This window comes from Ambystoma mexicanum, chromosome 9 (genome assembly GCF_040938575.1).
Source record: "Ambystoma mexicanum isolate Mex_15411 chromosome 9, UKY_AmexF1_1, whole genome shotgun sequence".
Classification (NCBI taxonomy): Eukaryota; Metazoa; Chordata; class Amphibia; order Caudata; family Ambystomatidae; genus Ambystoma; species Ambystoma mexicanum.
The window spans coordinates 1,211,530,935-1,211,543,033 of NC_090931.1; the positions used below are offsets into that span (position 1 = coordinate 1,211,530,935).

At 47.6% G+C, this 12,099-nt stretch overlaps 1 protein-coding gene across 1 annotated transcript in view; it reads left to right on the forward strand.

Annotated features, from left to right (window-relative positions):
• Nucleotides 1-12,099, forward strand: part of DARS1 (aspartyl-tRNA synthetase 1) — a 985,274-nt gene that overhangs the window by 909,748 nt on the left and 63,427 nt on the right. Inside the window, exons 14-15 of the mRNA XM_069616538.1 lie at nucleotides 163-205; nucleotides 285-365. Of these exons, the coding sequence (XP_069472639.1) occupies nucleotides 163-205; nucleotides 285-365 (124 nt within the window). The remainder of the gene's footprint in view (nucleotides 1-162; nucleotides 206-284; nucleotides 366-12,099) is intronic.

Genomic DNA, 12,099 nt, shown 5'->3' on the forward strand with positions numbered 1-12,099 from the left:
ACATGACCTCGATTTTGCAATTTAACCTAGGTATTGTAATATGTTTGTGGTATTTTGTGTTGTGACATGCTGGATTCATTGGTGGTGTTTCAGTAAAATGTGCCTTAGTAAACACAAACATTGTTCAAATGTGTCACTGGACTGTTGCCTCTTGTTTTGTAGCACACCTAATGAAAAACTTCTGGGTCGCCTTGTCAAAGAGAAGGTAATTGTGATGCTTACATTTTTAAATACAACTACATTTTTATAGGATCGTTGTTTATAAAAATGTGTTTTTTTTCTAGTATGATACAGACTTTTATATTCTGGACAAATATCCACTAGCTGTGAGACCTTTCTACACAATGCCCGATCCACAAGATGCTGTAAGTAAAATTGATCTTACTTAAAATGCAATTGTATTTTATGTTATGATTTACATGGTGCCTATGTTGTTAATTCTGTCTTTTGAGATATTTGCATTAAAGGGGCGTGGAGAGCAAAGAGTAGATAGCAAGGGCAGTATGGCCAGATTCTGAATGAACAGAATGGTTGATACTTTATCGGCAACCTGGGAGGGTGCGCCAGCCTTTGGCTGCCCCAAGACTGGGTTGAATCTCGTGATCCAAGCCGGAGTTCAAACAAAGCCGCGAGATTCATGCACCCCGTTTTGAAAGCCAGATTTCTAATAGCAATATGTAAGGGTGTAGAAGTAGGAGACTGACACACAGGTGACATATTTTTGGTTAAAGACTTTAATTATGTAAAATAAAAGGGAAACCCCTACCTGTCCCTATTACTAAGGGTTTACTGGCCTCAACCAAATACTAAGGATTCTGTCGGGGTTTGTCCATCAAAAACAAGTACTTCACCATTCTGTGTCAAAAACATATTACACTGTAATCAAACTAAATAACATGGTGTACTTCTTGGTCCAGAATAATGACTCCCTTCTTCTGGATGAAAAAGCAAAATTTACTTTCAGGTGATAAAAAGGAAAGGTTGTTCCAAAAAGGACAAAATCAAAGAGTCTTAAAAAAACTCTGTTGACTTGGCACTTTACCAGCAGACATGGAAAAAGAAAGTCTTGTGTCTTCGTCGGTTTAGTGGCAGTGACTTCCTCTTCCCCTAACCTTCCTCGGGCGTCTCCTTACTTTTCACAGCACCAGGATGAACGACTACTTGCTCCTGGCTTTTACCATATAGTTCACAATGTCAGGGGGAATGACTCCTTCCCTTGGATTCTCACACAAAGTTCACAAACACCAGGGCGGGACAATTTTCTTCCCCTGGCCCTTCTCACGTTCCTCACAATGGCAAGAGAATGACTCCCTTCTCTTGGCTTTTCTCATACAGTTCCCAATACCTCACAGTATTTCTCTCTCGGTTTGGGTCGCAGACGCTGGTTTCCTTTCTGAACAGACTTGGTATACTCTCCTGCCAAGTATTGTGTTGTAGGGGATGATTAACCTCTTGATCTTTTTACTATTTCTCTTCCGTTCCTAGACCCTGGCTTCTCTTCTGAACAGACTTGGTATTCTCTCCTGCCAAGTACTCTGTTGTAGGGATGATTAGCTTCTCAACTTTTACTATTTCTGTTTGGGTCCCAGACCCTAGTTTCTGTTCTCAATGGATTTGGATATTCTCGTGCCAAGGACTGTGATGAAGGAGCAGATATTTTGGTTCATTATACCTATAGTCGGTTGTCACATCCCATGTTAGCTTGCTCCTGCTGGACTCTGAAAATCACCCGTTACTTCAGTGTTTGTCGGGTGGTCGGCCGGCTCCTTCCGGGGTCCTCTGCTTTTTCTACATTGCGTGGTCTCTCCGCCTCCCGCTGTCCTTCCTTGCTGGATCTCTCTGGACGGTGTCAGCGTCACTCTTGACTGCCACACTGTTGTCCCACAGCTTCCCTTTCTGTGCCAGATATCGCCAGCGCCTTTAGGGAAAGGGGTCCGACTATTCTTACGATACCGGACGCAGACTGCTCTTGGCTCTCACTTGGCCTCGCCAGCTGCTCCTTTGCACTTCCCAGGTTTATTGGTACTTCTGACCGATTGGCTGCTGCTTCTTCTCTCGTCCTTCATTAGTTTTAATACTCTTACAATGTCCATATAGACTGGAATGCTCACTGTGGTTCCACGGGGCATTCTTCATGGCTATGCACATCTTCTTTGTCCCAGTGTGATGATGATCACTCTCTATTGGGTTTGGTTAACTCTTCTTCATCCCGGTTTTACAGCATACTTCAGGCAAGTAGCCCTACTCTTCCTTATCTCAGTGGTTCCCACAAGGGTTGGACTATCCACTTTTCAAAAGAATATGGAAGTGTGGGGGACTGGTGTACTGTGTCCAGGGCGTGAGGATGAGGGAGGTTGGGGATGTGTTGTGGACATACTGCGTTCTCCCTGAAAAGTCGTCTCTAGTCCCATAGGGGAGATCCTCCCGCTAAGTACTAACCACAGGGGGACTACGATGTAGCGGCTTCACCTCCCTGATCTCATCACAAGGGGCTCCTCGCAGGGGAGAAGAGACGACATCCAAGGATTCATCACAAATACCCTGTTCCAAGGGCTTCTGCGACATCAGCGTGTCCTCTAAAATGGTCAGTTTGGGGAAGTGACACATGAGTATTATGAGATGTTGCTGGATCTTATTCAATCTCATTTGTTGCATTGGCATGTTGTAGTTGGTCTTTCTATATTTTAATCCATCCAGAATTGAATGTTAGAAGTGCATAGGTAGTAATGATCGTCTTGGATCGGTTCATTTTAAGGAATAACACAGCATTTTCTGCTTACTGCAGTAAATAGGTGAATGGAACTTAGCCTCAATGGAAAGTCACACATTTTATTAAATAGCCACAGTGAAAAAGATGAACATTTGGGCATACTAAGTAGGATATGATGAGCCAGGGAAGGTCCCTCAAACCCCCTCTTCTTGACTTACTGGGATCTGTAGAAGGGAACTAGGTTACCCATTCCCAGGCAGAGTTGCTTACACCCATCCAGGATTGTAAGCTTTCCATGGGATCTTTGCGATTGCTGATACCAATGCCTGCTGCTTGGTTTTATAAAAGTTTTTACAAAGTCCTTGGGGAGTTGTGGTTGTAGAAGGCATTAGGGGTATGAGTACAATGCACAAAGGATAGAAGGCCGTGGTGGTTTTGGTGGTGATTGCTGTAAATTAATCTTGGTTATTGACAGTGGGGTTAGTTCTCTCAGAGATCAGGTAAGGCACAGAGCGTGTAGTGTTAATATGCAGTGAAATCAGCGGTTTCAGTTTAATTTAATACCACATTTATTATGACACTGAAGTGTTTAACAATTTAATTTAGTTCAAGTTTTCACGCTTAAAATATGATCTGAAACAAGTGAGAAGATACTTTGGATTTAATAGCATGGGGGGGAAGGGGGGGAGACGTTGGGCCTCATTACGAGTCCGGCGGTAACCGAGCCGGAAAAACTGGCAGGTTACCGCCGGACCCGTATTACCATTCCGCCTCCGTGATTCCCGGAATTACCAGGGCATTACGACCCCGGTGACCTAGGAATTCCACAGGCGGAATTGTGTAATTCCCCATTCCCATGGAGCCCCATAGGACTCCATGGGGATGGAAACATCGGTTCCGTCTATGACAGAGCTGGTGTTTCCATGTCCGCTTGCACACGGGTGGTGTTAAACCCGCCAGGTCAGACCTGGCGGGAGTGACACCTCCCGCCTGCAGGACTCTTAATCAGCCGGTTCGGAAAGAACAGTGGCAGCGGTTTTACCACCACCATTCTTTCCGGACTGGCAGGGTCGTAATGAGGCCCATTGTCATTTCAATGTTATCACCAGGTGCTGGTGTTAGCTGTTAATGTGTATGAATGCAGGAGTACACATGATCTTAGGATATTTTCTGAGGAGGACCATGTGGATGGGGTGGAAAGTGACAGTGGCTAATAGGGTGATATAGGGTTAGTGGGCGGTGGGACATGTGTCCCATCAATCATCATTTTTGTTTAGCTGCAGGGAATTGACAGTACTTTAAGATCCAAATGATTTAACCTTATAATAAAAATGTATTTTCAGATTTATTTTACCATGAAATGTGCACTATGTAATAGATACTTTGTAAAATACCAAGTAAGAAATTTCATAGATGAAAACCGAGAACTGTATTATCTAGAATACTTTATGCTGGTGATGTGAGTTGGAAGTGATTTTTCTTAGGTGAGGCGATAGTTGCAATGTCATGGCCTTCGTGGCGCAACTATCTTAACTGTCTCATAGAGATTTTCTAGAGAGGATTAATCAGTACTCAAAAACATTTGGGCAAAGGAGTTTGGATGCTCGTGCCGATGAAAAATGTCTCTTGGGAAGGGGAGACCAATTGTTTGATGTATTCCCTCAAAGTGAAGGAGTGTTTCTTTCTGTAATTACAGATGACTTTACTGAATGTCATCTGATTGATTTTATTGTGTTGTCCTACTATTGGATACCAATTGTACTGAGGGATGTTATCCTTTTTTGGTTTGCGAAGGTCTGTTGGATAGTGTGGATGGAGGGTATGATTGAATTCATATGGTAGATCTTGTATTGGAGTTATGGGATCTTCCTGGCTCAACTGGGCTCGGATCGTATTTATTTTCTTATTTAGGGTATTTTCCAAGTGTAAACTTGGCTTAGGAAAGCTGTGTGTAATTGTGCTTTGGTTGGGGTTGCAGGCATACATTGTAACGGGGAGGTGGCGGGGAGGTGCTACAGCATAGTGGAATATCATTTATCACTGCATGTTATTGTCATGATTCCTGCCCCTCATGTCCCCAGCCCTCCAAGATGTCAGGCTGGAGCCAGGCCACGATCACCTACATGGCCCTCAAGGGCCTCTCCATCCCTCCTAAGACCCACTTGGAGTCAGACTTGGCGCTTGTGGCACCATACTCACTCACTCCCATAGGATAACATTGGGGATTGGACTTGTAGTGCATTGATGGGGACAAGATGGATGCCCCCACATATTTCGGTTCCCAGAACTGCATGTGCGGTCTAGTCTGTTGGGTGTGGTTCAGCCCAGAGGCACCTGGGATACCCAGAGACTATTTAAGCCACACCTAGGCTGAGAAACATGCCTTACGTTTTCTGCACCTGCAGGGTGACACTCACCCTGTTCGGATCGGTCTCCAATAGGCCTGCATCTATCTTCTGCGCTCAGCTCCTGCAAGAACAAGAACACTGTTAGGAACACCCTTTTTTTTTTTTTTTAAAACATTTATTTATTTTATTTTTTAAGAACCAAACAAAACACCACACAATACAACTGTTTCAGCATATAGAAGCATCATTAAACCATCATATTACACAACATAATTCAATTCCCCAACTCCCCTCCCCCCCTCAAACTAGAGCCGGCTCCTCTGTGTCGTCTGCAGGAGCACCATCGGGTGGAGCAGTGCTTATGCGCTCATCGACCGAGTCCTCCGATTCGTTATGACCCTGGTGTGGGTTAGCCATAGAGGCCACCAATTGCCGCCAGGCCAGCAGGGGCCCTATTTCCTCCCCCCCCTCTAGTGACCGCTTCAAACCAAACTACGGATTCCGCCTCCGCCCACCTCAAGAGGTCCGCCCACCATAGCTCCACCTTGGGCCTGTGGGCCGCCTTCCAGCCCATAGCAATCCTGCGTTTGGCCAAAACATAAGCCAAATCCTTCATCTTGCTTGTGTGCCTTAAGTCCCGGGGTCTGGGAAAGATCCCAAGCATACATGACCGAGCTGATCCTACGTCCAACACCACTCCCCCACCAGCCAGTTTCATTTTAACCTCATCCCAAAATCTGCGCACCTCCGGGCAGGCCCAAAACATGTGTAGTAGCCCCGCTTCCACCTCCCCACACCTGGGGCATTTCTGCGTGACCGAGCCTCCAAACCTTGCGATCTTCTGGGGTGTCAAATAAGCCCTGTGAGTAACATACAGCTGGAGTTGTTGGAGTCTCGCGTTTCGGGACACCTTTTTATGGTACCTCTGGGCTCTCTCCCACTGCCCGTCCGTCATGGATCCACCCACCTCCTCCTCGCAATCCTGTCTCAATTGGAGCAACTCCTTCCCAGTCTTCGCTCTCAGGAGCTCGTATATCCTCGATATTTCGTGCCCGCCCTCTGAAACATCATACATGGTTTCCAGGGAGGCATCAGGTCATCAGCCAATGCCATCTCAGGCCATCTCTCTCTAACCCGTTTCACAAGCCTAGCGTAGGTTATGTATTGGCCTCTGTGTACCCATGTCTCATCTTGCAGCCTCTGGAAGTCCAATGCCTCTCCTTCCTGCCATATGTCCCCAAGGGTGGGCAGGCCCACCGATTCCCAATATCTACGGACTGACTCAAATAATTGAGAGTCGTTACCACACAACGCCACCAATGGGGCCTGCTGGGAGAGCGGCTCCAAATCCCCCATCATTTTCCATGTTCTGTGCCAGACCTCCCATCCCAGCCTCAATAGCCGCCCCCTTCCCATCAGTTTATCCTTTTGTAACCACACCACTTCCCTCAGGAAGTATGGGGCCGAGTCTTCCCGCAAAAGCCTAGCTTCCGCCGAATCCTCATCCGAAAGCCACCTGGCCACATACAGCAGCTGCCCCGCCAGATAATAGAGTTCAAAGTTTGGCAAGCCTATGCCGCCCTTATCGCACGGGTTCTGAAGTTTCCACAAAGCCACCCTGTTTCTGGAGTTACCCCACACGAAACCCCTGCACATGCTGTGGAGTCGCACAAATAGGCTCCTGGGAATCAAAAACGGGACATTCACAAAAAAAAGAGTCTGGGCAGGACCACCATTTTAAGCAAGGCCGCCCTCCCCATCATGGACAGGGGCAATCTAGACCAAAATACCATGCTGTTCTTGACCCCTTCTACGGCTCTCTCTGTATTATGTTTGTGCTCCGCCTCAATCCTGTGGTAGATACTTACTCCCAAATACCTAAATGTCTCAGTCTGCCATGGTATTGGCAGGATAGGCAGCCTCTCTAAAGGGACATTCTTATATCTGCCCAGGGGGAACAGACTAGACTTTCTAGGGTTCACTGAAATGCCCGAGAGAATGGCGTAGCGGTCCAGCACCTCCAGTACATACTGCAGGTTTTCTCGGCATGAAATGGCAAATTTTGCGGCATGAAATGGCAAATTTTGCGGCACAAACCTTTATTTATTGCGGCATTTTTGCGGGACATTTTGTATTAACTGGAGGGTGTAAGATTGCCACATTGCAGGAAATAGGCCGAGTGCAAGGCTACAAGAGCCAGGGTATCATTATTATGTATCTCTTGTATTAATGCAATAGGAAGAGTCCCAGATGTCTCTGGCTTGGCAGAACAGTGTTTGATTTGGCTACATTTCTGGTTTAATGTTCATGCCTATTTAATAGTATTAACTAAATTGATCATTATCAATTGTAATGCTGAAAATATTCCCCTTCTATGTTCTCCAATCCCCCAAACACCCACACACCTCTCTCACCAACATACATCTCACCAACTCTCCATCACAACTTGCATTCCTTAACCTCTCACTCTGTCATACAAATTCTCATGTGCTATGTCACACTGTCAAGTCACAATTTGCACTGCCCTGCCACACTCCAAATCATACTCCCAACTCACACTCTACAATTCCTCCTACATTATACAGTCCTTCATTCTTTTGTGCTGCTTCTGCATCTTGCATCCTTTCTCCCATTCTATCACACTCTTCCCTCATCCTTTTTCCCAATCTGCAGCTCACTGCCTCTTTCTGGCCAACCGCTTCATCTCTGCTTTCTGGCTCACTGACCACACGCTCCCTCTACTTTCTGTACCTCTGCTCGCTCTCAGATTTCTGGCCCACCACATACTGCTTCCTCTGCTCTCTTGTGCAGCGCTTCCTCACTGACCCACTGCTCTCCCTCTGCTTTATTGCCTATCACTTCACATCTCACCCATCACTCTCCCTCTCTCTCATAGTGTAACCATTTTTTTTTTAAAATGTAGATTTTAACCCAGTTCCTCAAATAATGGGGCATTTAATAAAAGAACGGAGGATATGCGATTTTTAGACAACCCATTTTTGGAAATGAGCAGGTCACCTTATTCTCAAAGGTGACTGGCGCATTTCCACAGGCTTAAGCTGTAGCGCAAATTGTGCGCTGGCCAGCTGCATTGAATGGTGTTCTGGGTTGTTTGACCAAAGTGTAATTATTTGCGGCGGAATTGACCGTAGTCCATTTCGCTGCGAATTGATTTGCACTTCAGCCAAACAACCCAAAATGTACCTTTCACCACCACCCCACCCCTCCCCTACTTAACTGCTTGGTCGCTGCCGCTTGCCCTGCAACCCTACGGTGCCAGATCCGTCCCTCTAACGTGGGTCGGATCAAACTCCGCAGGGTCCCTTTTCCGTTATTTTTTTTTTCTGTCCCTGCCGCCAATTTTGAGGAAAAAGGGGAAAACACTTCTGCAACCACCCTAGACCAAAAATACTGAACATGGGGAGCGGGTGACACCCCCGCAACACATGTTCAGTAATTATAAAAATCGATCGAATAGTACTGGACGAAATATGTCAAATTGTAACATTCAATATATTTTTGACATCAAAATGGGCAGTACTTTAAATAGAATCGCTCTCCCGACAGTGTTCTGCAAGCTCCGAGTGCCTTTCACAGGGACAGGCCCTCCAGGTGCCTGGCGCTGTAAAATGCGACCCCAAAAAATTCTTTTTTATCCTGTTTGAGAAACAGAAATGCAACCGACACAGCAGTGGTTCATACCTTAAAAGAAATGCATGACAGGGCCAGGAAAGACCCTGTCATGCAGTGGCAGCCCCACATCTCGTGCGCGTAGGGTTGCCTAGAATTTCTGCACATTTAAAAGTGCATCTTGCTTGGAAATGAGGGACGTGCTTTTAAATTGACAGAAATGCTACTTTATTTGATCAAGGAGGTGAAAAAGGCCATCTGAATGGGCGCGCATATATAAAATGTGCCCATTCATGTGTCCCTTGTGGATTGGGCTGCACTTTTTTGGGGCGCAAGTGATGAGATGTGTTAGCCCATTTCATTTCTTGTGTAAAAAAAAGTTGAGAACCTGGCACCCTGAGTATTATTTTTTTTAAAACAGTAATTTTTTAAGATTACTTTAAAAAATTTTTTTTTTTTAAAGATGCTGTTTTTGCACAAAACGGCCGTTTTTGCGGCATTTTGCGCAAAACGGCCATTTTTGCGGCATTTTGCGGGATCGCAAAATCGCTATAAGCTGGAGGGTCTGAATAAAGGAGCATATCATCTGCATACAGTGATACCAGGTGTCTACCACTCACTGTGCTAATACCCACCTCCCCGTACTGTTGCGGCAGGCATCTCACCAACGGCTCTAGTGAAAGTATGTATAACATGGGTGACCAGGGGCAACCCTGCTTGGTCCCCCTGCTGAGTTGCCAGACATCTGAGACTATGGCTCCTGTTTTGACCCTCGCCATCGGGGTGCTATACAACAACTCGACCCACCTGATATACCCAGGTCCCATACCGTATCCCCTTAGGGCCGCTTTAAGCCAAGGCCACCACACCGAATCAAAGGCTTTGACAGTGTCTAGCGACACGATAGCCAGCTCGCCCGTGTCTTCCTCAGTTTGATCAATAATGTGGTGTAGCCTCCTATGGTCATCAGTGATGTTTCTGCCTGGGACATAGCCCGTCTGATCTGGGTGTATCAGCTTACCGATCACCTTCTTCAGACTATTATCCAGCACTGCCGTGAGTATTTTGCTGTCCTGGTTGAGCATGGACAAAGGTCTATAGTACCCGCACTCCGCGGCCGGTTTACCTGGTTTCAGTAGTGGAATAATCACGGCCTCGCGAAGGGACAATGGAAGTTCTCCCTGCTCATAGGCCTCATTGAACATGGCAAGCAGTGGCTGAAGCAGCTCCTGGTTGTATGTCTTGTAAAACTTACTGGGCAGCCCATCCGACCCAGGCGCTTTACACGTGGGGAGATTCCGAATCACCACCTCCAGCTCGTCCGAGGTGACAGGGGCGTCCAACTCCTCACGTTCTGAGTCATCCAGGGTGGGCAGCTCAATATCCGCAATCTGCCTGGCTTGTCGCCCCCAGCGTGTAACCGCTCTGTATATTTCTTGTAGTTTAGTCTACACAGTCGATCCCAGAGTGCACTGCAGGCTAACTGAAGGTCCCTTACCTTTGCTCTATTATCGTGGGCGGCGTCCTCGTGTCGTGCAAGGCTCTCCAGCTCCCTTTCCGTGTCCTGAAGTTCCCTTTCGATACCCCCCTGGAGCCCTTTGGATTTGGAAATGGCTACTCCTCGCACCACCACCTTAAAGGCCTCCCACAGCGTACCCACAGAGCGTACGCTGCCCGTGTTTGTCTCAAAATATTCCTCAATGGCATCCCTCAAATCCTCGCGGAACCACTCATCCTGCAGTGCCTCTGTCCGAAGTCTCCATGTTAGGATCCGAGGCCTGGGTGGTTGGTGTTGCCATTCCACCACCAGAGGCGAATGGTCAGATAATACCCGGGCTTTGTATTCCGCTCCCACCATTTCTCCCGCTATCTCAGCTGCCACAAACACATAATCTAGCCTTGTGTACAAGTCATGTGGCGCTGCGTAGTGCGACTACTGCTTATCCGTGGGACGCAGTCTTCTCCACACATCCTCCAGGCCAAGGTCTCCCAACAATGTCCCAAGCGCTTTGGCCGCCGGCGACATTTTCCCGGTCCTATCAACGGACCTATCCATTCTGGGATTCAGGGTGCAATTGAAGTCCCCGCCCCACACCATCGCACCCCCAGCCAGGGGGCCAAGTTTACTATAAAGGGACCTAAAATAAGCTGCAGTGTCGTGGTTAGGGGCGTACAGATTTATGATATGCACTTCCCTATTTTCCAGGAGCCCTGTTACCGTCACCATTCTGCCTTCCGGGTCTACCGTTGAGCTAAGCACCTGAAACGGCACATGCGGTGCCGCCCAGGTGATAACCCCTCTAGCGTACGCTGAGTACGTAGCACCCACCACATTACCCCTCCATTTCTTCTTGACCACCTCCAACTTCTCCCTGGTGAGATGAGTCTCCTGCAGCAGGGCTATGTCAACGCGCATCCTTTTTAAGTACAGCATTACTTTATTCCGTTTCAGATAACTATTGAGGCCCTGAATATTCCAGGTCACTATGCGGAGATTACCCGATGCCATCTATTTGGTCTGTTCCCAACCCCCCTCTCCCCTTGTTGCTCCCTTTAACGATCCTCTCACCGGCTCTCCTCCTTCCCAACAATGCCCCCCTCCCTGTTTCTCAACTGCGCACACCACAGCACACAACCCATCCCCTCCCCCCACCACCCTTCACCAACAAATGCCCAGCTTCATCCCTGGATCTCAGTCCCACCCGCGTCTGGTCCTGTCTCGTATACGAGGACTAGGACCGCACGGGGCATCACCGATCTAACAGTGACCTAACTAAATATACAGCTATGGGGTCAGGGGGTGCCTCCCAGGAGCTCCCAAATATTTATTTCAGGGGAAGAGCATCTAACAGGTCCAGCCGGCTGACACCATGACTCACTTCCCAGAAGCATTATACAACACTATATTCAAGTCCCAATGTCTTAGCTATGTCACCCTGGGTACCGCAACAGCGTGCTACTTAGCTTCCGCAGCTTCCGTCTGGGCATCCGATTCCTGAGGTCGGCCCTGCATGTCCAGCCAATCCATTGCCTCGGACGGCGTCTCGAAGAAAAGGGATCTGTTCTTGTAGAACACTTTCAGCTTGGCCGGATAGAGCAACATGTAACGATGGCCAGCTTCTTTCCGCCTTCTTTTCACCGAACCAAAGTTCATCCTACTACGCTGTACAAGCAGCGTATAGTCTGGGTACGCCGTGATCCTTGCTGATCCTCTCTCAATCGTTCCTCCCTTGCGAAAAAATTCGAGGATCTTCTCCCGGTAATTCAGGATCTTTGCGATCATCGGTCGTGGGGGGGCTCCTGGGGCAGGTCTCCTTGTCAGGGCCCTGTGCGCCCTCTCCACCGCAAACCCCTGAGTCAACACCCCTCCCGTTATCTCCTGCAAAAGCAAGGTTTCCACGTATTCTGTGG